The 25976-nt window shown below is 32.0% G+C and overlaps 2 protein-coding genes across 3 annotated transcripts in view; both read left to right on the forward strand.

Annotated features, from left to right (window-relative positions):
• The window catches only part of LOC127737717 (transmembrane 9 superfamily member 2-like), a 34579-nt gene extending 23478 nt beyond the window's left edge, over window positions 1-11101 (forward strand). For both annotated transcript variants that reach the window (XM_052248575.1, XM_052248576.1), the window contains 8 exons: window positions 1299-1360; window positions 2143-2200; window positions 2433-2490; window positions 3861-4020; window positions 5116-5267; window positions 5999-6110; window positions 6850-7021; window positions 7502-11101. In XM_052248575.1, coding sequence (XP_052104535.1) covers window positions 1299-1360; window positions 2143-2200; window positions 2433-2490; window positions 3861-4020; window positions 5116-5267; window positions 5999-6110; window positions 6850-7021; window positions 7502-7569 — 842 coding nt within the window. In that variant the 3' untranslated portion in view covers window positions 7570-11101. The remainder of the gene's footprint in view (window positions 1-1298; window positions 1361-2142; window positions 2201-2432; window positions 2491-3860; window positions 4021-5115; window positions 5268-5998; window positions 6111-6849; window positions 7022-7501) is intronic.
• Window positions 11102-19652: 8551 nt separating this feature from the next.
• Window positions 19653-22625, forward strand: LOC127737724 (extracellular tyrosine-protein kinase PKDCC-like). The gene has a single exon (XM_052248585.1). The coding sequence runs from the start codon at window positions 19903-19905 to the stop codon at window positions 21160-21162; it is 1260 nt and encodes a 419-aa protein (XP_052104545.1). The 5' UTR covers window positions 19653-19902; the 3' UTR covers window positions 21163-22625.
• The last annotated feature ends 3351 nt before the right edge of the window (window positions 22626-25976 follow it).

Raw genomic sequence — 25976 nt, forward strand, 5'->3', positions numbered from 1 at the left:
CTCAGGTACTACTGAACAGAAAGACTATAGTCAATAGTTTGATCGTGATAAGTTGTTACGTGTAAGCACTTTGCTGATCTATCGGACTTACTGTTTGCTGATACTTTGCAGGGATCTCCATGGATGAAACTTTAACGATGGAGGAACTTTCACCATGACAAAACCCCCTGTCTACGACGAGTCATGATCGAAATTATTTCATTCCTCAATTTTTATGTACGGAATGGTGAACAGATTGATGTATTGCTTATTATATTTATTTCATTATAGAATAACCAATATTTTCATAAATTGTCGTTTGTAACAATTTTAATGTCGAGGCTACATGGCTCCCCCTTAGTCAAGAATGACCACAAGCTGTCCTTGAGGTTCCCAAGATGTTTTCTTGCTATTTTGATAATTGTTTAGGACTTAAAAATCAAGGGGGGGGGGGGGGGTATTTTTTCACTGTCAAATTCAGATGTCATGAACCGGTATCAACGATTTGCAGCATCAACCACAAGAAGTTTTTTACCTGTTTTGTAAAACGTTGGAAGAAAGATTTGGAGGGCAAACGTTTACAACTTAAATGGTTTAAATGACTTTAAATTGCAAGTTTCATAGTAATATACTATACAACATGCATCTTTCGATTCTGAGTGTAAAACCGGGTGTTTTAATTTTATTGTAAACTACGAAATGAACTCAGAATTACCATACGAAATTTCTTCAGATTATCAAGTTGCAGTTAATATTCATGTATTTACTTTTAAACTTGTAAAGTTATTCTATATTATCTATAATTATTGTACTCATGTTATTTGGCATGATATTATGTTCTGTTTTACGTCTTATTTTGTACTCATTTTGAAAGGGGGATGCTGATTGCGTAAGTCAATATAAAAGCACGTGTTCGACTTCGTAACTAGATTTAAAATTTATTTTTCAATCTAAATTTTTTACTAGCATTTCCTGAAATGTAATTAAATAATGCAATTAATCGTCTATCTTGATCAAGTGTTCTCCTGTCAGGTGATTCGATCTACCTGTACAAGTGAATAGCCGGATATCCCTCAGGGCTTTGAAACTGTAATCGGGAGGACCCTTTGGATTATAGTACATGCAATTGATTATAATTGCTAACAAAAATGGCGGTGACTACTGAAACAATTTGATACTTTCAATTACAAGTGTTTGTAACCTTTCATGCATTCTTGTTTTGTCAGTTTTTGGAAAATGAAAATTATTTTATCAAATACAGAATCAAAAGAAATGCTAAACAAAAGATATTAACTTTATCTTCTATTATTTTATTACAGTATTTGCCTGTCTTGGATTTCTTTCTCCAGCCAATAGAGGAGCATTGATGACTTGTTCATTGGTAAGTCATCTGGGTTTTACGACTAAATGTATATTTCTATGTAAATGTTTACCTTACCTTCCTCTGATATGACAAAACCGAAGTAGATTGAACTTGATTTAAATTGAAGGGTATAGTTTTAAGGAAAACAAATTCTGAAGGCCATAATTCCTGCCAGAATCATTACTGTAATTCCTTTCAATGCAATTTACCTAAATGAATAGGATGGTGTAATTTGTTACAAATATGTCAAAAATCACATGTTAGATCTTAAATGTCCAATTTTCACATCTTTGGTCCTCTTTTGGAATATAAGTTGACAATTTTATCCAGAAATTAACATGCAGGACTGCATCATTAAAATATCAATGAAAAGTCTTAAAAGATATCGTACATTATTTATGATATTCGATTTTTTTAAAGGACTCTCTATGGAAAGAACATGTTTACATTGTCAAGTCCCTGTATCTTAGTTGCATTTTTGTTAACCAATATAATTTAATGATGGCTATCAAATGTACATTATACACTTCTATGATCTAATGACTATTGTAACATGTGTAATGATATCAATTATTTAAAGCCTACTTTCTGTAAATAACAAAATACCAAATATCTTAATGAAAAATCATACTTTTTTTTTACTTTAAAACTCAATAATTTGACATTGAGATTATAAACTAAATAAGGTTGACATTCTCAAAAAAATTTTGAATAGGAATAAATCACAAATTTATTAAAAAGAAGTCTTGATTCACTTATCAAATAAGTCAGGGTTTCTAATTATTAATGCTATTTTGTAGGTATTGTATGTATGTCTTGGAACCCCTGCTGGATATGTCTCAGCTAGACTATATAAGAGTAAGTAACTGGTTTACCTTGGTCTGTCTATCCACATAGAGTGAACAATATTGAGATGGGTGGGTGAGATATTATTAATGAGTACACATTGTCAAATTTTGGTTAGTTAGAAAATCATAAACATCACAAAGCAATAAAGAAAAGCTTGATGTTTGCAAAAAATGATTTCCATGCATTATCATTTGAGTAGAAAATTATATTTCTAAAAAAACTAAACTTTTGTTCATTGCAGTGTTTGGAGGTGAAAAATGGAAATCTAATGTTATACTGACAGCATTCTCATGTTCTGGGTATGTATATAGTTGTTAATATAAAATCAAAGAATGAAAGGAATTTTATTTTTTATCCCAAAATTTGGTATGCTAGAATCTCTACAAGCAATATTCTATTTTTGTCGAGCCTTCGACTTTTGTCGAAAAAGCGAGACATAGCGATCCTACATTCCGTCGTCGTTGTTGTTGGCGGCGGCGTCCACAAATATTCACTCTGTGGTTAAAGTTTTTGAAATTTTAATAACTTTCTTAAACTATCCTTGATTTCTACTAAACTTAGAAAGAAACTTGTTTATGATCATAAGATAATATTCAAAAGTAAATTTTGTAAAAAAAAAATTCTATTTTTTCCGTATTTTACTTATAAATGGACTTAGTTTTTCTGCCAGGAAACATTGCATTAACTCTGTGGTTAAAGTTTTTGAAATTTTATTAACTTTCTTAAACTATCCTGGATTTCTACCAAACTTGGAAAGAAGCTTGTTTATGATCATAAGATAGTATCCAGAAGTAAATTTTGTAAAAAAAAAATTCCATTTTTTCCGTATTTTACTTATAAATGGGCTTAGTTTTTTTGCCATTTAACATTACATTCACTCTGTGGTTAAAGTTTTTAAGATTTTAATAACTTTCTTAAACTATCCTGGATTTGTACCAAACTTGGATAGAAGCTTGTTTATGATTAAAAGCTAGTATCTAGAAGGAAATTTTGTTAAAATTTTGTTCCATTTTTTCCGTATTTTACTTATAAATGGACTTAGTTTTTCTTCCAGTTAACATTACATACAGTCTAGATCTGCAGTTTAAGTTTTTAAAACATTTATTAGATTCATAAACTATCCTGGATTTTTACCAAACTTGGACAGAAGCTACTTACAATCAAAAGATAGTATATAGAGGAATATTTTTATTAATTTTTTCCTCATTTTTGTTGAGCCTGGGATTAACAGCAAAGTAGGCAAGACACTGGGTTCCACGGAACCCTTACAAATTTTTGAAGATTCATACTTTTGATCCTTGTTATTCAAAACATTAACACCTCTCTTCAATCTTCATAAATATTTTTATGTAAATTTTTAAATTCATCCACAATTCACATACAGTCTTCACATATAGACATGTTGATATCGTAAATATTCTTTTTTTTAAATCAAGTTTGAATAAAGGTGGAAGCCAAATGATTGATTCAAGCTGTTGAGAGAAACTGAATATGGTTAATTGTAGATAAACCTCTTCAAAATATATATAATTAGTTTTCATTTAATAGTATATTTCATGCCTAGAAACCAATGAAAAATGTCATTCCAAAATCCATTAGTGTTAAAATAAATCACATCTTGTTACTTCTTGTTATTTTAATGATAAATTATTTGATTTTATTATTTTAGTATTGTGTTTGGGGTGTTTTTCTTGTTGAACTTGGTACTCTGGGCCAAAGGAAGCAGTGCAGCAATACCATTTAGTACACTGATAGCTTTGTTAGCTTTATGGTTTGGTATTTCTGTACCTCTGGTATTTATTGGTGCATACTTTGGATACAAGAAGAGGGTAAGTGTATAAAGTTTACCAAACAAGAAAATAATAGGGCATTTTGGAATAACGTTAAAAAGTACTTATTTACTGCACCAGATGTAACTTTTGACAACTAATGTATATTCATTGATGCCCAGGGTAAAAAAAATGTTTGAAAATCCAAAACCCGAAGAGCTGATATAGACCAAAGGTATAGCCAAGCCTGGGAAAGGAATCAGGTATGCATGAGAGGGATGTTTTCTATAAATTTATATGATTTCTGAAGTTTTATAACATCAAATTTCACTAAAATGATATCCCTATTTTCATGCCAGTACTGAAGTCCTGAGCTACTGGGCTGGACCCTCTGGGATTAACTGTGCACTAGCAGTGATATTGACCCAGTGGTAGTAATTATACTGGGCTAAACCCTTCCAGACTAACTGTGCACTAGCAGTGATATTGAACCAGTGGTAGTAATTATACTGGGCTGAACCCTCCCAGACTAACGGTGCACTAGCAGTGATATTGACCCAGTGGTAGTAATTATACTCACAACGATGATCTTTGTTAACCAATATGAGAACAGACTTTATAAACAAACAAAAATCTGTAAGAATTGTTTAAAACTAACAATTTGGTGCAGATTTTGATTCTTTAAAATTCCTATGATATATAAATGCCTACATCTGTTTGAAGCAGCCTAAAATTGCTTTAAAATACAAAAAAAAATGTTTTATTAATTCTGAGCAATTTTTGTCCAGAAATATGGTTAAAAAAATAGTACAATTCTTTAACTGTCTCCTGGTTACATGCCTTAAGGTACTGAATAGGCTGAAAATCAAACCCCATAATTATATTACAGTATCTAGCAGATAACAGTGTAAAGCACAATACTTTGTGCACAGTAGCTGTTAAACTTCCACATGTTGCTGTTGTAACATATTTTTCTAAAAAAAAAAGCACTTGATTTTACAATTGTAAAACACAATGTGTTTTTCACAAATCGTTAATGATTTTTTGAGATCCCAACCCACAAGTTGTAATGACGTGAAATACTGGTGTAACTAATTTCTTGTATAATTACTTTTTACAGTAAATGCCAGTTTCATTTTATGTCTTTTCATTCAGGCAATAGAACATCCTGTGAGAACAAACCAGATACCAAGACAAATCCCAGATCAATCTATGTACACCAGACCTATTCCAGGCATTATAATGGGAGGTGTACTACCATTTGGATGCATCTTCATTCAACTTTTCTTCATTTTAAATAGCATTTGGTAAGTTTCTATTGTTTTTCTAATATTTTCTTAACCCAAATTTAATGCATAGAAAAATTATATACAATCACAGTATCTTTGATATATGCTTTTTACCACGAAGGGCTATTACTTTAGGACATACATTCCATCCCATGATGACATTTAAAATAGGGTAGCCACCCAAATAAGGAATTTTACATTTTGTAATGCATTTTTCTTCTCAGACATCCACTCACCAAAATGTTGCTGTAAATTCAGGATTTGAGTGCGGCAACTCTTCAAATACAATACTTTTATTTTTTGATGAAGGTTTTGAACTATGAATTATGAAAACGCACTACATACTTTTTACAGCTACAATAAAACCTCAATGTATTCATTAAAAAATATTGGTTATTAATTTGGTGATGTTCGTTGTCCATGAAAATTTAGATATGTTGTTTCCTGTGATTAAATGAAGGTCAAGTTCGATTTTCACTATTTCAACTTTTATCGTTGTTGAGTTGTAGACATTTAAGTAATGAAAGTGATACTTAGGATTGATTTTGGCCTTTCCACTTCTGAACACTTCAAAAATTCATTTATTTTTTTTACTAGATCCTGTTTGGGGGTCCAGATTTGCAAATATCATTTATATGCAGGAAATCTGGTTTGCTGTCAATCTGACAGCCTCTTGTTTTATAAATGTTTTACAGATCCCTTCAGACATTGTATGTGCATAGATTTGTATTCTTTTTATATTTTTACAGGTCCCATCAGACTTACTACATGTTTGGATTTTTATTCCTTGTATTCACTATACTCATTATAACCTGTTCAGAAGCTACCATTTTACTCTGCTATTTCCATCTTTGTGCAGAGGTAGGTACTAGACCTTAAATTTATGACCAAATCTTGATTTGAAATGTATATGAATGAAAGGAGATGTAGAGTATATGTCAGTGAGACAGCAACTCACCAACACAAATCAGACAAAATCAATGTGACAAACACTATATCATCATTAGTCTAGACAAACTCAGTATGACAAGCTCAAACCCAATACATTATCACAATCAAGAATCGCTTTTCTTTGTAGTTTGGATTATAAAGCAATGCTGTTGTAAAATCTTAAGTTTTAACAATTTTTTTAACCATATCAATTTAATTAGTGGTGGTATTTTCTCTTAAATGATAGCTCCTAGACAGGAAGATAATAAAACAGAAGTGCTTTAGGTATAACTGAGTGTGGTGACTTGTCAGAATTAAATGATTTACTATTTTGAAGAATACAAAACAAGATTTAGACATCGATGATATAAAATGTTAAATATTGAAAAAGTCTTATTGAATTTGAATTTACTGGATTTTGATTCAATATAAACAAGGTGGAGCGAGATCATATGACATGCAAATAGATTGCTATGCTAGCTACAACAGAAATATCCCAAAATTTTTTTTTTGTTCCTGGACTTTTTTCCATTTGTTTTGGCAGAAGTTAGCATTTTTAAAAGCTTGGCTTTTCTATCTGACATGGAAAATGAAGCTGGACTTTTTTATTTAATCAAATTGATTTAATAATTTGTGATATGAACTTACTGTAAACATATTCTGTTTTAAGGACTACCATTGGTGGTGGAGATCGTTCCTGACCAGTGGATTTACAGCAGTCTATCTATTTATATATTGTATACATTATTTGGTGTCTAAGCTGGAAATCCATGGATCTGCAAGTTATTTCCTGTATTTGGGATATACATTTATTATGGTCTTTTTGTTTTTCTTATTAACAGGTAAGTCAAATGTAATAAAGTTAGTCTTTTATGAAAAAATGAAAAAAGAAATATTTTTCAACACAATGAAAAAATACAAGGCTAAGAAAATAATCTTTAGGTTAATATATAAATAAGGAATAATCAGTTACAAAACAAAAGGAAGAGAGACTTTATTGAAAAACCTCTGTCTGTTGCTTGTAAAATAAACCTTGCAATAACTGAGGGGTCCATAGGTGACCATTGGTGACCTATTGCATGGCTCTTACTCAACATACCTTTGTTTTCCATTGAAAATCCTAATTTCACACTATGCAATATTTTACATAATTACCAATTTGTTTATTTAGTGTCCATCCTGAATATATGTATGACATATCTGCCTTCAAGGCAACGACAACATACATGACCAATCAGTCAGTAAATAAAAGCTCACCGTAAGACACCAGGATGAGTTTGTTTTTTGCGATAAATTTATAACTAATTTTTGTATATTTGTAGGTTCCATTGGTTTCTTCTCATGTTTCTGGTTTGTAACAAAGATATACAGCGTTGTGAAAGTGGATTAAAATGAACATTATATTTACCAGAGGGACTACTTGTACTGATAAATTAATGTAAAGTTAGGGGGAAACAACCTATTTTAAGTTGTTTGATATCATGGGTCAGAATTTGTTATTTAAAATAATGATAAAATTACTACAACATGCCATGTAGGAAACTTGTTTTATTTATGCTTTGTGTTGGTTAATAGGGGATCATTGTCTACATTTTTTTCCAAGGTTGAGACTTTGAAAGATAAAGTAAGACAATTTTATGTTTTCAGTTGTACCACCATTGTGTCTACCATCTTTATTCACACAATAAGAACTAAGCATAAATGAACTATTTATATAACTGTTATCCTTTGTATGTAGAAAAGCTGTAACCAGTTTTCTTGTTATGAGTTAACAGACAGCAAAATGTTAAAAAATAAATGTGTAGTATGAGTGTCAGCTAATCTCACATTATAACTGTAGATAATGTTAATCTGTTTTCATACTCTTTGATTGTTATAAGTCAAGAAAATTATGTCAGTTAATGGAATTCTATTCATTTCACATGTTTCAAATCAAATCATGAATATTTACAAGTTTAATAACTTATTATACCCCACACAACGAGTTGCGGAGGGTATAATGTTTTTGACCCGTCCGTCAGTCCTGTTTCTTGTCATCGCAACTCCTCTCAAACCACACAACAGAATTTCACGAAACCTTTGTAGATAATAAGGACATACTATGTAGTTGTGCATATCGACAGGAAATTACTATTCAATTCTTTTTCCGGGAGTTACGCCCCTTTGAACTTATTTACTTTAATGTACTACTGCAACAGTTTGTCATCGCAACTCCTCTCAAACCACACAACAGAATTTCATGAAACCTTTTCAGATAATAAGGACATACTACGTAGATGTGCATATCGACAGGAAATTACGATTCAATTTTTTTTCCGGGAGTTACGCCCCTTTGAACTTATTTACTTTAATGTACTACTGCAACAGTTTGTCATCGCAACTCCTCTCAAACCACACAACAGAATTTCATGAAACCTTTTCAGATAATAAGGACATACTACGTAGATGTGCATATCGACAGGAAATTACGATTCAATTTTTTTTCCAGGAGTTACGCCCCTTTGAACTTATTTGCCCAATATATTACTGCAACCTTTTGTCATCGCAACTCCTCTCAAACCACACAACAGAATTTCATGATATCTTTTCAGATAATAAGGACATACTACGTAGATGTGCATATCGACAGGAAATTAAGATTCAATTTTTTTTCCAGGAGTTACGCCCCTTTGAACTTATTTGCCCAATATACTGCTGCAACCTTTTGTCATCCCAACTCCTATCAAACCACTCAACAGAACTACATGAAACCTTTTCAGATAATAAGGACATACTACGTAGATGTGCATATCGACAGGAAATTACGATTCAATTTCTTTTCCAGGAGTTACGCCCCTTTGAACTTATTTGCCCAATATATTACTGCAACCTTTTGTCATCACAACTCCTCTCAAACCACACAACAGAATTTCATGAAACTGTGTAGATTATAAGGACATACTATGTAGATGTGCATATTGACAGGAAATTATGATTCAATTTTTTTTTCTGATACAATTTTTTTTTCTTACACTTATTTTATTTCTCCAATGACAATGTGGGGACGTGGGGTATGTGAGCGCGCTCACTAAGGTTCTTTAATTTGGTTAATAGTTAATTTGCAGTTAGATACTAAAAAAAAGATAGATTGAAATCATGTACTGAATTTGGTATGGGGTATTCCTGGAAAAAATAAATGGGAGGGTTGGACACCACATGACATTTTTGTCTGTGGGTAATAGGGGTGGAAACAAATACAATTCTGTTACAAATGAAAATTATGGGTGATATTGTATAAAGGTATAGTTATCTGACATCATTTTCTTGCTCTTTTTATATGTTTATTTTTTTATATGAGGTTTCATACATATTTATGATTTTGTTAGTATAGTTGTCAATTCTTTGTTAGCGTGTATTTGTTGTAGCATTGTTTTTATTTGTCAAGAGGTCCCTTTTTTTTCTTGAATATTCCTGTTTTGGCATAAATTTGCAGTGGAAACTATAATTAATGAATTGGTTCCATTATATAATAAAATGTAAAAGTTGTTCATAAAAACACTGATGATTTAAAAAGAGTGTAACGGACTAGATATTTGGTTTCTGTAACAGTGTATAGCTTTATATATGGAATATAGTCTGACAGTTAAAAAAAATAAATATTTTTATGATTCCCTTGATGTCTAAAAGATCTACAAGTGTTGATTATTTTAGCTGAGTATGCATTAGTAGTTGTATACAAAATATTCCAGACCAAGATATATTCTTTTTCACTTTGTGTGTTGTAAATTACTAACAGTTGATAGTTGACTCTAGGATAATTGGTTTAATGTGGTATTTATTAACTCTTTATGTATATGATCTTGTGCCTTTCATTGAACAAATGTCATAGAAAACCATGTGTGAAAAAGTTCTATTGTAAACCTTTCATCAGATTTTTATATCTGATTTTCACAATTAGGCATACTGTATGATATGCTTTGTTAGAAGAAAACGTGGCAAATATTGAAAATGTATTCAATTTATAATATATGTTATGCTGATATTATGCATTGATGGATGACAAGTGCAAAAGTAATATTAATATTTCTGAGTGGAAAAACAAGTGTAAAAATTTAAACAATTTATTTAACGTCTAAAACAGTTGGCTTTGATCACTGATATATGCAATGGTGTAAATACTCATTATATATAAGCACATTTTAAGATATCCATTTAATGTATAGAAAGTAGATTTTAGTGAAAGATACAAAAAAAAATAGAAACAAGACTAATTCTTTGAAGAAAAACTGGTATTTAGTATTTTAAGACTTTTTAAGTAATTTTCAAATTAAGCTGTTGGTGTCTTCTTTGATTATTTGTAAAATGAACATTCCTGTTGAATTAAGAATGTATTGTTAGATAAGAAAACTCACTCAGTTGATTTGGTTATCCCATGGCTTCCTTTATTCACCAGAAAAAAATCCTGTGTGATTCTGATCTGAGCTCGGCTTAGATTTTTTCCTGATGTAGTAAAAAATAAGATGTCTTGTCATCTGAAGATTGTATTTTATGCAAGATTAAATCATTTAAGAGTTTTTAGTGAGTCTTGAATCATCTTAAACAATTTTTTTTCAATTAGTCGAAGACGGATTTTGAATACAATTAGAAAAGATTTTTCACTTTCATAATGAGTCAGGAACCTCTGGTGAGAAGGGCTGTAGAGACGCAAAGTGGTACAATTTTTTTCTAGAATTAACTATAATTATTTAGAAAATATTGTTTTTTTATTCTATGTACTCTTAATAATCTGTTGTTTAATAAGTTGCCCAGTTTTACACAATTTTCTGTTCACAAAGAAATCTATAACAATATATGTATATAGTGGGTACATTTTTATGTGATATTTATGACTGTTGGTGTTCTCATGAAGAATAATGCTTAAATTAAATAAAATTATATAAATATTGTGTCTTTTAAAATACTTTAAGAGTATAAGGTGTTCTTGGGATTGGTGAATGTAGGCACCCTTTTGATTAAAAAAAAATTTGGTCTCATGTTCCAGAGTTATGGGACTTTTAAAAGTCATATTTTAAGCAATATATACATGTGTATTGCATTAGGATATCCTCATGTAACTTTTTCTACAGGGCCATTTTACTGTATATCCCCATAAAAGCAACTAAAAACATTGGAAAAGAACGGATGTTGGGTAAAAAAGGAGACATAAGAACCATAGGGGCAATAAAAATGATAGGTGGAAGATGAGATTATCTTGATCTTGATATAGTATGGTAACATGTCCTACACATCCGTCGTGTAGGGATTAATCCAAATACCCATCGCCCTAACAATATCTGACTTGCCCTTATAACAGATTATATGGACACCAATATTTTTCCCGGTGAAAACTTTATTTTGTCGACCTAGTTTATCGTTCCATTAATTTTCATTTATGTTATACATTTTGTTGATTTTTAGCTCACCTGGCTTTAAGTGAGCTTTTCTCATCACTTGTTGTCCGTCATCCTCGTTAACTTTTACAAAAATCTTCTCCTCTGAAACTACTGGGCCAAATTTAACAAAACTTGGCCACAATCATCATTGGGGTATCTAGTTTTAAAAATATGTCCGATGACCCCGCCTGCCAACCAAGATGGCCGACATGGCTAAAAATAAAACATAGGGGTAAAGTGCAAATTTTGTCTATTATTTTGAAAACCCTTATGAATAGAGCAAATCTGACGGGGCAAAAATGTTCAGAATGTTGAGCTCTTCTATTTGTCCATATACGTCAAAACTGTCAGACAACTTCTTTTAGGGAGTTATTGCCCTTAAATGACAAATTATACCATTTTTTCATTTTTGCCTATTATCTTGAAAACTATGATAGAGAGAAACTTTAAATTGCAAAAATGATCAGCAAGACAAGATCTACAATTAAGACAATTTAGGGGAAATCGTCCAACGTCTCCTTATTGGAGTTATTGCCCTTTAATGATGATTTTTACCATTTTTTTTGCGTTTTGCCTTAAATGATAAAAATTATAATAGATAAATAGACACTTTAATTGACAAAAATGATCAGCTAGGCAAGATCTACAATCAAGTCAAATTTTGCCGATATAGTTAGTAGACTCTAACTCTTTATAGGAGTGATTGCCCATAAATGAGGATTTTTTTTACCTTCTTTTGTGTTTTGAGCAAAAACTAAAGAAGATAATACAAGATCAACAAAACAGATTTTTGTCATGAATTCTATTCTCGTCTATGTTGGAGAGTGTCCTATGTTAAATATGCACATAGACCAAGGTGAGCGACGCAGGCTCTTTAGATCCTCTAGTTGTCTTTCTTTGCAGATGTGAAACATAGGGATTTCAATCCTGCCTTTCATATATCACACTTTCAACATAGATTCAATCAAGATAAATAAAGCATGCTAGACATTGCAGGATTTGCTCTCTTGAAATCTTTTTTGTCACAATGTTTCACACTTATGATTATGATTTTTGTCAATTTATAAAGACGGTTGCCTATCAATACCAGGTAGAAACCTTTTCCAAGTCAATGCCACGAGTGCAGGACGTGTCGAATCCTCCTTACATGTGGAACTTGAAACTCAAAAGTAACAGCATGGACAGGTCAATTATAAAGTTAGAATAATATGTCTAAGTATGTCTTCCTGTCTGACTGTTACCGTGTTAGCTAGCGCTTTAATTTCCTATCCTGTGTGTTCAGTACAAAGCAGGATATATATTTTTATTTCATTGTCATGTTAACATCCCGAAAGTGCATGTCATACTATCCACTGGACATGAAGCAAACGTGAATCTATTGTTATGATATTTGAGCAAACTAAATCATAATTTAGATATTAAAGTGATTGCTATAGCACGACCCAATCAAATGCCACTCAGAAGCTATATACCATAATGCAGCAACATGATGAACAGAAATCATCATAGCAAAGGATAATTTTCAAAAAGTCCAGGGACAGTAAATGGGCTATGTCACAGATTTTGATAAATTTTGCATACAATTTAGGCTGGTTGAACTATAACTGAAATCGAAAAAATATTGCATTTATTCTTTTTTATACCCCACCTACGATAGAAGTAGGCGCATTATGTTTTCTGGTCTGTGCGTCCGTCTGTCCCGCTTCAGGTTAAAGTTTTTGGTCAAGGTAGTTTTTGATGAAGTTGAAGTCCAATCAACTTGAAACTTAGTACACATGTTCCCTATAATATGATCTTTCTAATTTTAATGCCAAATTAGAGTTTTAATCCCAATTTCACGGTCCACTGAACATAGAAAATGATAGTGCGAGTGGGGCATCCGTGTACTATGGACACATTCTTGTTCTGAAATATTACTGAATGAAATCTTGCTAAATAGGTGAGCATTTGTACAGAAAGTCCATACAATCGGCGATAAACGTTGTAAAATTTGTCTTAAAATCATAAAATCTCAAAACACGAATCCACTTTTCTTAAAATTTGTAATGTAGTTGTTACAGAAATTCTTTTTTAATGAATCAGATGTAAAATAATCATAGGATCACCGACTTCGTTTTTGGAGTATTTAGCAATGCGTTACCTAGCAGTATTGAATCAAAGTACTGAAGTACTGAACATCGGATGACCACAAGCTCTTGAGGATGGTCAAAAGCACTTGTCTCAGAAGATAACAACATATCTCTTTACCTGAAACTGAGGTTAATGTACAGAGATAGATTTTTTTCTGAGACAAGTTCGTGCGTGGATGATGAATGAATGACAGGAAATTCAACTTATCCGTAATAACTATTATATTGTAGTGATACAAATCAGTATACACTGATTTGTTGTTTATATTATAATAAAATAACAGTTACATCTTTATATGATTTGAATCCATTTGTATATCATTCTATTCTACTATTCTAAAAATAGTGCAATGCAAATTCATGGTGGACACTTTTCTGTAAAAATTCGATTTTTCTAAGATTGGATACGAGTAGGCATTCATATTTTCCCGCAAAAACAATTACAGAGTTACCGGTCCTTGACGGTATTTTCACAAAACGTTCTTTGAGATATTCTTCCGCATGCTTTAACACAATTTTTCGGTACGTGTGCATTAATATTATCAATGATTTTTTACTTATATACATATATCTAACTACAAAACATTTTCATATTATTAATTTATGTTGTAAACAAAAATATTTTTATCGGTATTCATTGAAGAGATGTATTTATATCAAACGGTAAGGAATGTTATTTTGCACTCGTTTATGTGCGCATATTAATCATGTTAATAGATCGGTTACAAACCCAAAACTAATTTACATAATGGAAATCTAGGCGATAGCAACACATCGGAATGACCTCAAGGTCATCGCGATGTAAAAACGTCAAAATCAACGTTTTATGGATAACAACAAGATGACTTATTTCGACGCTTTGTATTTCACTAAGAACACAACTTTTAATGATGTATACCGAAAAAACGAAGTCTGTGACTAAGATTAAAGAAATTGTGAAATAGGTCTTTATTGTATAGAATCGTATGTAAAAAGCGGCGAAAAATATGCATTTATCCACTTATGTTGTGTATCCCCGAAATCCGTCAACAAAATTTTGTTTAAATATAACATTTTTGCTGCTGTAAACATTTTCTTTCTAACGATATGAAAATACTTGGGGATTGAGAACGAGACCAGGGGCGGCTCCAGTACTCGGGGATTGAGAACGAGACCAGGGGCGGATCCAGTACTCGGGGGATTGAGAACGAGACCAGGGGGCGGATCCAATACTCGGGGATTGAGAACGAGACCAGGGGCGGATCCAGAGTTTTGAAAGGGGGAGCGTAATTATAGAAAAGCGAATATATAAAAAAAAACACATTTGGACGATTATTTAAATCGTGAGAAACATGAATTGTGCTCTTTTTTTGGGGGGGGGGGGAGGGGGGGGGGGTAGGGGAGCGTACGCCCTCTACGCCCCCAGCCCCTGGATTAGCCACTGGAGAGTAATCAGGCATGAGGCCTTAAAGGGTATTTTATCGCCCTTTTGTCTAGTATATTTAGCGGAGTCAAAAGAAATGATAGATTCACATTTATCTATACTTTTTTTGTACAGGTTTTACATGCAAAATGTTGTTTGGTTTTTTTTTTTGTTTTCTTTTAGAAAAGTAGCATTCGTGAATTTGAATAGATTGTGGTAGGGTGTATCCATCACTATATAATTCCGTACTTTGTCACAGAGAATTGGTGTCCGTATTTCAATCATCCTCTGTCTCTTTACTTGGATAATTGCTATGACACAAAAAGCTTAGTCAAAAAGTGATGAATGACCAAATGGTATTGGGGTACGGCCAACAGGTATATATGGCAACGTTAAGAACATGAAGTAGTCTTCATTAATGATTTAATTACCCAGGTAAGTTGTACAACCGAGACTGGAAAACGTAATATTGATTAGACATTTTATGAATGAGGGATAGCTCTCATAATCTCACTTATAAGAAACTTATCTTCTTCAACTGTATGAAATACTCAGCATTCAATGGTTTTAAGAGAAATAGCTGTTCTCTAAATTCTAATTTTTAAAGAAAATCTGCTAATATAAAAAAGGAGATGTGGTATGGTTGCCAATGAGACAACACTCCACAAGAGACCAAATGACACAGAAATTAACAACTATAGGTCACTGTATGGCCTTCAACAATGAGCAAAGCCCATACCGCATAGTCAGCTATAAAAGGCCCCGAAATGACAAATGCTAAGCATATATAAATTTGTTACAGTTATGATTCCAATCGCACAGAATCAAAACAAGAAACAAAACGCTTGTAGGAGAGACAAATTCTTTCAGTCATGTACCCTTAAAAGTAAGTTCTTCATTTTAAGAATTTAAGTTAGCAAACGAAGATTATGCCAGATCATACATTTGATCATAGGCACTTGTTTCTATCCATGGGAAGATCCGCTATCAACGTATATTTACATGTAGGAGCACAGTCAGGCACTTGTTTCTATCCATGGGAAGATCCACTATCAACGTATATTTACATGTAGGAGCACAAGCACTTGTTTCTATCCATGGGAAGATCCACTATCAACGTATATCTGGGAACAGTCTGTCAATATATATGTTCCTGCGTATATTTAGGAGTATACGTTGATAGTGGATCTTCCCATGGATAGAAACAAGTGCTTGTGCATTTGCTTGATCATGATGCGAGATGTTATACAATATGACACCAGAAAATATCCAAATGCAATATCTGTATTGAACAGAAAAGATGAAAAATAGATAAATCAGAAAAATTATATTTAAAAAAAAAATACACCGTAAAAATAGTACAGCAGACAGAAACCAAAAGCGGAATTAGGAAATACCTTAATGATGTAGGTAGGTCAGGTTTAGGAATTTTTGTCAGATGTTCGGTCTCCTTGGGAATTTTCCTACATATTTTGCCCCATATCACCCACTTTTCTTTTCATAAAAGACTTCAATAGCTAAAAGAGGTCATTACCAAAATTTAAGCAGATTCAAGATTTCTTTTCTTACGATTTGAGACCCAAATAATGTCAATGCTAAATATAAGGTAATAGTCCGAGTCAGCCTTTTCCCGCCATTTTTTTAAAAATCAAATACATGTATCTCGAAAAGGAGTTCCATAACCTATCAATATTTTTAGCTTATTTTGTTCCTTAACTAATGCTCTTCTGACTTATAGTATCAATTTCATATCCTAGATTTTTTTCAGTTCACCTGACTACATCCTTAAAGATTAGTTTGGCAGTGTTCCCACTCCCAGAGAAATACTTAAGGAGCAACCATTTAGCTTCAAAAGGGGAAGGGGTATGTTTTTTTTTGTCTGAGTCAGAAGGTTTTTTCGACGCTATCAATCAAATTATTTTTTTCAAAATTTAACACTATAAGGTATGGGGAAAATCTAGATACAGAATATTTTTTTTTTGTCATCTGCTTGATCACAATATTTTTTTTCATCAAATTGGGGATCAGAATATTTTTTCCGGAAAACACCATCCCCCCCCCACCCCCACCCCCCCCCCCCCCCCCACCCCCCCGAAGTTAAATGGTCGTTCCCTTATATTATATTATTTGTCGTTAGTTTTTCTTCAGTAAACTACTTGTGTGTACCAAAATACTTTGAGGTTGAGAACTGCTTCTGTACTGTTAAAAAGTTATGGTACGTGTTAAGGTGCAGGTAAGTAAATAAACGTTGTATTATGTGCTTTTCTTTGAATTTTTGAAAAATCACTTTTAGCTCACATGGCCGAAGGGTCAAGTGAGCTATTCTCATCAATTGGCGTCCGTCGTCGTCGTCGTCCGTTAACTTTTACAAATATCATATCCTCTGAAACTACTAAGCCAATTGGAACCAAACAAGGCCACAATCATCATTGTGGTATTTAGTTTTAAAATTACATCCGATGACCCCGCATGCCAAACAAAATGGCCGACATGGCTAAAAATAGAACATAGGGGTAAATGTTTGTCCATAATTAAAAATAATATAAGAATAGAAATGTTCAGAACGAAGAGATCTACTTACTGTCCTAAATCGTCAGACTAGGTGTTATTGCCTAATATTGGAGTTATTACTCTGTAATAACAATGTTTATCAATTGTTTGCGTTATTATCTATCATTTTGAAAACTATAATTGATAGAGAGAAACTTTGAAAATAAAAATGAGCCACAAGACAATCTCTACAAAAAGGTTAATATTGCCGAAATCATTAGTCGACTCTTTATATAGGAGTTATTGCCCTTAAATGACAATTTTTACGGATAGTGTTGGTTTTTGTCTATTATCTTGAAAACTGTAATTAGGTCGATCAAAATTTGAATTAAAAAAAATGAACAGCAAGATAAGATTTGAATATAAGTCAACTTATATGAGTTGTTGCCCTTAAATGAATATGTTTATCATATTTTGCATGTTTGCCTTTTATCTTGAAAAAACATTGCCCAAATTGTGAGTAGACTCCTTATAGGAGTTATTGCCCTTAAATTACGATTTTACTCATTTCTTTTATATCTTTGGGTAACAACTATAGTAGATAGAGAGATACTGTAAACAGTAAAAATGACCAGCAAGATATGATCTACAAAAATTAGATTTTAGTCATAAACTAAATTCTTGTCGCAATTTTGGAGAGTGGCCATAGTTAAAGATGCGCATATATTCAGACGAGCGACACATACCGGTACTCTTTATAGCCCTAGTTTTCTTTTAATATAATTAACAAAAGTTTACCAATCCAAATTTAACTTTAGGTAACATTAAAAAATAGAATATTGCCTTCTTGACAACTGCCATCTTAAATTAGATGCCATCTTAGAAATATTGTTTGATGCTTATATATGTAGGTAATATTTATTGTTCAGTGAAATATGTTGTATCTATTATACAAAATTCTTCAATATTATATCGATCAAAATAAAACATTTCAATAACGTTTTAAAATATGCTTTTCGATGCAAAATATGAATGTTGTCTTACACTTCAACTATATAGTACATGTATCTACTTTACAATGACAAATCTACAATTAGGCACAACATCTCTATTGAAATTATCAGCCGTATCATCATGTCATGGATAGCAGTTGTTCTAAATTGTGTCTAATAGCTTAGAAACAAGACAAAAAGTGTCAAAGCACCGTGACTGTCAGTCCTAATCAACACCTTTTATTTCCAGGCAAGAAAATCGAAGATATTCATCAACAGACATAAAGATAATACGATAAAATTGGATATAAATTGAAATTTATGGCATAAAGTGTTGGAAAATAATAGACTCCGAGAACACCGAACATTAGATCCATTAATGTATAGTATAATTGTTTTACATAGTTTTAGAAAAAGAAATAGGCATATTTTCCTCTTTATTAAGTTCTATCATTCCCACATCTGGGAGACAATTTGTGTTCCGGACATACTACAAATTGATTAACAAAGTCAACTCGTAATAAGAGAAGTTCGAGATCGATTGATAATACGGGGAAAATTTATAATAAAACTAGAGTGCCGCATGTCTTCTTCTATTTGGGATTACAATAACTTCATTATTATAAACAACAGGTGACGAAGAAATAACATCTTTACCAATTTTCCATAGATAAATGCGATTTTCCTCATCTTTAAGGAATATTCATCTTGGCATTATTGAATTGGTATTGCCATCAATATGGTCTAAAACAAATCATCAACTATCTTAGTGACAAAAGAAGATAAAAACTAATTTGTTCAGACAACAGTTCTCAATCATTAATGACGGAGCTATAGAAAGTCTAAATAATTATAAGAAATTGGCGTTTACTTTGGGGTAATTGAACATTATGTGCCATGTACTAGATTCGGCCGTATTATCTTTTTTAATGAATCGTCTACATACGCATTACCGAAAGACTCTGGACGAAAGTATAGTGCTTAAAACAACTTTGAAAGGAAATAGACAAATTTGTATAGTAGATTTTTATAATCACTTATTTGGAATATTGGAATCAAATTTAATCGCCATTAGCTCTTAGCCGACTGGGATTTTTTTACAAACAAAACAGTGTTGCATTTTTTTCCAATTTAAAAGCGTACAACTGATAATGCTGATGATTTGCTCAAATCGTTACTACAACAGATATGAAATGGTTATAAATTCAATTTAAAAAGTCAAAGGATTTATTTACCATCGAAATTAGGATATCTTTTTCACTCAAATATACTCCAAAGTGATAACAAAGTGTAACAAAGATGGATAGACGTTACATGAAGTTGTCTCTTATTTTTGTGCCTATAATAGTATACCTGTCCATTATGTTTCGTGTAATTGATAACTTCTGTGAAGAAACAGACATATCAACAGATGAAACCGTTCATTCGACAGCCGTACTGAAAAATAACAAACCTGATACAAACATGTCTCGTTATTTACAATCATTGGTTAAAAAATATGACGAACTGGAACAGGAGAAAGTCTATTTACTTTCACTTATCAAAAGTTTATTGGGCCGAAATACATTATCCCAAGATAAGAATAATTTCATGAACGAATTGGATAAAATGGTGCACCCAAGAATTATAAAAGCACAAAAACCTAAATCTGATTGGTCATCTACCGAAACAAATATCGTGAAACCAAAATACCTTTTCAACTGTACAAATATAAACAAGATTTCATTAAAACAAAAAATCGGACATGGAGTATCAAAACAAGCCTTTTTAGGTATTTACCACGGCCAAGAGATTGCTGTAAAAATGGTTACTAGACATCAGAAGGACGTAAGAAACTGCCTTCAAAAATTGTCAGATGAAGATATAGTCAAAAGACACGAATGCTTCATGTTTCCAAACATGAAGTTAATGAAGGAAATTCTCTTGCTAGAACAAATGGATCACCCGGGATTCATAAAACTGTTAGGATATTGTGTAAGGAGCGAAGAAACCGACAGCACCGACCTATCCGAACACGGCGTCACCGCAGTGTATGAATATGGAAAGCGATTAAACGTAGCTAATTTACAGTTTAACACTTTCGGCAGTAGACTTCAGCACGCAATCGATCTTGCGGACTTTTTATCTTATTTGGACAATTCCCCTTTGGGATCTTTAAGAGTTAGAGACTTCAAAGAAACCCATTTTCTTCTAGTAAACAGTTCAATCAAGATGATCGATTTAGATGATGTTGATAATCTAGAACCTTCCTGTGACATTTATTATGATACTCAAGACACCGAATACGGTAATGAAACTAAAGCGAGAAGTACCACATGTGAATTTGATCTTCCGTGCTATATGGGATTGTGCATTGGATCGAATGCAAAAAATAACTTAAAAATGATGAATAAGCTATTTCTAAGCCGATTATTGCACCCTAAATTATTTCCTAGTAGTGTAAGCGAAAAAGTAAGTGATTTATCAGCTCGAATTGACACGTCAAATATTTCTGCTGATGTGCTTGTACAACAATTATCTAACATACAGAAAATTTTATTTTCAGTGTATGGTCATTAGCTCATGTACATGTATGAAACACACATAAACAAATAAAATGAAAACAAAACAAAACAAAACAAATTCCATATAGAGATCATCATACGAACTTCAAAAATGTATAAGTGTCTAAACAATATGTCAAAGTTTAAAATCTTAAAAAGTTGTCGATAAATCTATTAGAGGCTATCTAAGATTAACACCAAATTCTCTAGAACACTTAAACGATAAGATATATAACATAAGCAGATGTGGTATGATTGCTAGTGAGACAACTATCCAACAGACCATATGTCGTAGATGTTAGATATTATAACATGTCACGAAATTATTTGCTTGGGACAGGCATATGTATACGAATTAAAGGATATATGGGGTATATGACATGTCAATAAGACTTGGGACAGGCACATGTACACGTATAAAAGGATGTATGGGGTATATGTCAATAAGACTTGGACCAGGCACATGTAAACGTATAAAAGGATGTATGGGGTATATGTCAATAAGACTTGGGACAGGCACATGTAAACGTATAAAAGGATTATATGGGTTATATGTCAATAAGTCAATAAGATATGGGACAGGCACATGTATACGTATAAAAGGATATATGGGGTATATGCCAATAAGACTTGGACAGGCTCATGTATACGTATAAAAGGATATATGGGGTATATGCCAATAAGACTTGGACAGGCACATGTATACGTATAAAAGGATATATGAGGTATATGCCAATAAGACTTGGACAGGCACATGTATACGTATAAAAGGATATATGGGGTATATGCCAATAAGACTTGGGACAGGCACATGTATACGTATAAAAGGATATATGGGGTATATGCCAATAAGACTTGGACAGGCACATATATACGTATAAAAGGATATATGGGGTATATGTCAATAAGACTTGGGACAGGCACATGTATACGTATAAAGGTATAGGACAGGCACATGTATACGTATAAAAAGATAGGACAGGTACATGTTTACGTATAACAGGATATATGAGGTATATGTCAGTAAGAAAGCAATAAAAAAAACACAGAAAGCTAGAGGTCAGACTAGGTATTCAACACTAGACATCTCCCACTGTCTATACTATATTTTAAGCTCTAAATCTTATAAATAAAAACAGAACCAATGTTTGTGAAGTATTTCTTTTATCAATGGTTCTATCTTAATTATGGATTTCATGTAACGCGAAGTATAATTTTAGAAATGGTTGTACTAGCTCTTTAAAAAAAAATTACATTCATTTATTATGGTCTATTGTAATCAAATTGTAGTAAATTTAAAGCATAGTAATAATTAATTATTTTATACAGTATGAAAATAATTTAGCAATTTCAAAAAGGAATGTATATCTGAATGATACGAAAAAGATAAGTGTAGTTACAAATAAACTAGAACAGACACTGGTATTGTCATGTTGCATATCAAGAACGAAGGAAGTTTTGTGTTTATTTGATTATGCTCCAGCGCACATACATGTTACAATAAATTAGTTTTACTTGGTTTGTCGTTGCTATAAAACTATCGGTCTATATCGCCTGCTTACTGTGGTGCTGATGGAAATAAGATTTTCTAATTTGATAAAAATATCGAGACTTTCTACAAGTAATTTAATTATTGAAAATAAATTTTCAATTGAATAATATCTCCCTTTGTTTGCTCTAATTATACAGAGCAACGAACATGTGCTGATTCAATTAGTAACAGATATGTCTTCCACTGCAGTTCGGATTCAAAGGAATTTGCACTGTTACTTTAAATTAGATATAAAATGTAATGTAATTTAAAGACATTTCAGACATTGCAATTTTATAGAACACATTTTAATAAATTTATGTTGCTAATTTTCGAGAGAGCTAGTTTGCAGAAATGATAATGCGTCTTAAATAATTTCCATTAGATTAATACAAATGTATTCTAATCCTTTTAAACTAATATATGCAGATGTTATATTCTACCACAAAACTTTATCCTTTAGTGACTTAACCATAAATTAAAAGGAAATGTTCCATGATGCTGTCATTACTCAAAATCTTAGAAGCGTCATATTTGAACTAAATCGCAATGATAGAGATATGTAAATAAGAGATACCTCGATTTTTTGTTTGGCGTGCAATTAGAACAAGGAAATCTGCATTGAATATCGACAACTTTATTTCACTTTATCAAACCACTAATCTGTATTACTTCATGTCACGAGAAAAACATTTACTTAAGGTGTATGATCTTATACAATGAAGTGAATAATGATATGGCTTTTTCAATATCACACACCGTATCTATCAAATAATATACATATATATTGGTGTCTCGGGTTGGTACGGATGTGATATTGAAAAAGCCATATCATATTCTCTATATATACAAAAGGGGTATTCATCTTGTATTCGCAACTTCTTCAACAACTGATTCGGGATTGTAATGAAAAATTCACATCACGTTTACTGATTTTTTCTTCTTTTTTTTTCATCCAAACAGATTGTAAATGGGAAACATGGAAATTGCCATATCTTTTCAAATTGTACTACAAAAATATCTGCAATTCCTTATAAAACCAGGGGAATCTCCTTCCCATTTTTTAAATGTATTTTAAGGCGGCTAGAGGATATTCATATGTGTTGTTTTGTAGTTACTCTTTAAAAGTCATATGGCTCTAAAGATTAAAAAAAAAGTCGAATATGTTTTATATACTTGAATGGCTACGTTTTACTATAAAACAAGTGTACGTGAAATATCTTGTAAAAGAAAATCCTTTATATTATCAAAATCTTCATAAATGTAAGTGCTATTGAATTATTGTCTACCCGTATTCTAACTCGCAGATATTCTCCCGTATGCAGTGACCTTAAAGGTGTGAAACCACCAATTCAAAATCCTTATCTATTCAACCAAATTTTTCAATTTTCACAGCTTTCTAAATATTTTACCTTAAGTTTAACTTCAGAACCAGGAATATCCTGAAATATACATGTAGCACCTTTCTACATGTCAATTTTCAACCAATGTTTAAAATCTTGTAGAGTAACATGACCGTTCGGAAGGCAACTGCTACTAAAATAACCCCTGGTTTTATGGAAATCATAAATAAGTCTACTATGGAGCGCATTAGTTCTCAATTCTTAATGCAAAAAAAGTTTCATTTCTGCAAATTTAGTAAACAATGACATCAAAAAGACTATTCTTTGTCAGCGAAGGGCTACTTTTACATATGTTATTAATTAGAGTGGGTGAATTGGTGGTCTGACACCTAAAATCCGAGACCTCTCGTTAGAACTTCAGCCACCGCAAAATTAAAATTAAAAAATGGGAACGCATGAAAAATTTAAAAAAAATACCATGGCTCTATCAATTCACATATTTTTCAAGTGCTCAACGTCCTCCTCTGTAGTGATTGATTATCAATCACGTGTTATCAATGTCACGATCCGGTAAACTTCGGTGACAAACTCGAAACAATCACTGAATGAAATGTTATTTGTCGATTATACATTATAGATTCGAAATAAATTTTTAAAAAAGTGCATACAGGATTAGTCAGTTTAGTATATATGCAGGAATTGGTTCGCTAATTTCGATAACAAAATAAATACAAGAAACTCGTTCCATATGACCTCAAGGTCATTCCGATCTTTTCCGTCCGGTGATTTAGACTTTGTATTTCGCCATGGTTTTATGGAGATTTAATAAAAGTTGGTGGGATTTCTTTTCATTTAACTTGAGAATTTATTTTGATCTCAATAGATTTCAAGTTTATATTTATCTGTAGCATTCTACTTATTTTCCGTTTTATTATATCGCTTATCCTTTGACAAATTGAATTTTAAACTTGCGCAAAATATTTCACAGAAACTGATTGAACAGAAGTAATATAATTTTTATCTTTCTCGATTGCATCGTACACGGCAATTAAATTAAGATCTTAGAAGAATTAACATCGTTGTGAGAATTGTCACCATAAAGAGTAATTATGGCAACAATACCATAAAGAGTAATTAAGGCAGCAATACTATCATTTCTGCTTTGGATTATAAATCTCAACGTTGCTGTTAAACGTATAGAACTTTAAATGTTCAATATGAAATGTTTTCCCAGCTGACTACGAGAAGACGATGACTACAAAATGTATCTATTGCTTTCATTGATTTGGTTATAAGATATTAAAGACAAAATGTCACATTTCAAATGAGTCGAGGAAATTGTTTGAACAGATTAGATTTAACGTAATTTTTTCGAAAGAAAGAATACCCGATCTATTCTTTCTTCCTTTAGATAAAATGAGTTTGAATTTAATCTGTTTAAACAATTTCCTCAACATTTTGTTATATAATTCAGTTACACAGTTTTGAATTGACAAAGTTTTAAATTAGTTCTAATAGCTTATCTTGTGTTTATATACGCATTTTTATCTGAGGAACACTTCGTATTTTGTAGTTTTTTCAGTTTCAGTAGGTTTGGGTTTTATCTAGGTCTATATTACAACTGGAAGTCACGCCTCAGGTGTATACTCCACCATACCACTAATATAAATTTAGTTGATGTGGTATGATTGCCAATGAGACAACTATCCACCAAAGTTAAAAGGAAGTGGATGTAAGCAATTATAGGCAACCGTACGGCCTTCAACAAGAGAAAAACCATAACTGTATAGTCGGCTGTAAAAGGCCCCGACATGAAAAATATGAAACAATTCAATTGAGATAACTAACGGCCTAATTTATAACAAAATGATTTACGAAAAAACAAATATGACAGACATGAACCAACGACAACCACTTAACTACAGGCTCCTTACTTGGTACAGGCATATAATAAAT

The sequence above is a fragment of the Mytilus californianus genome, unplaced genomic scaffold (genome assembly GCF_021869535.1).
Source record: "Mytilus californianus isolate M0D057914Y unplaced genomic scaffold, xbMytCali1.0.p SCAF_4, whole genome shotgun sequence".
Lineage (NCBI taxonomy): Eukaryota > Metazoa > Mollusca > Bivalvia > Mytilida > Mytilidae > Mytilus > Mytilus californianus.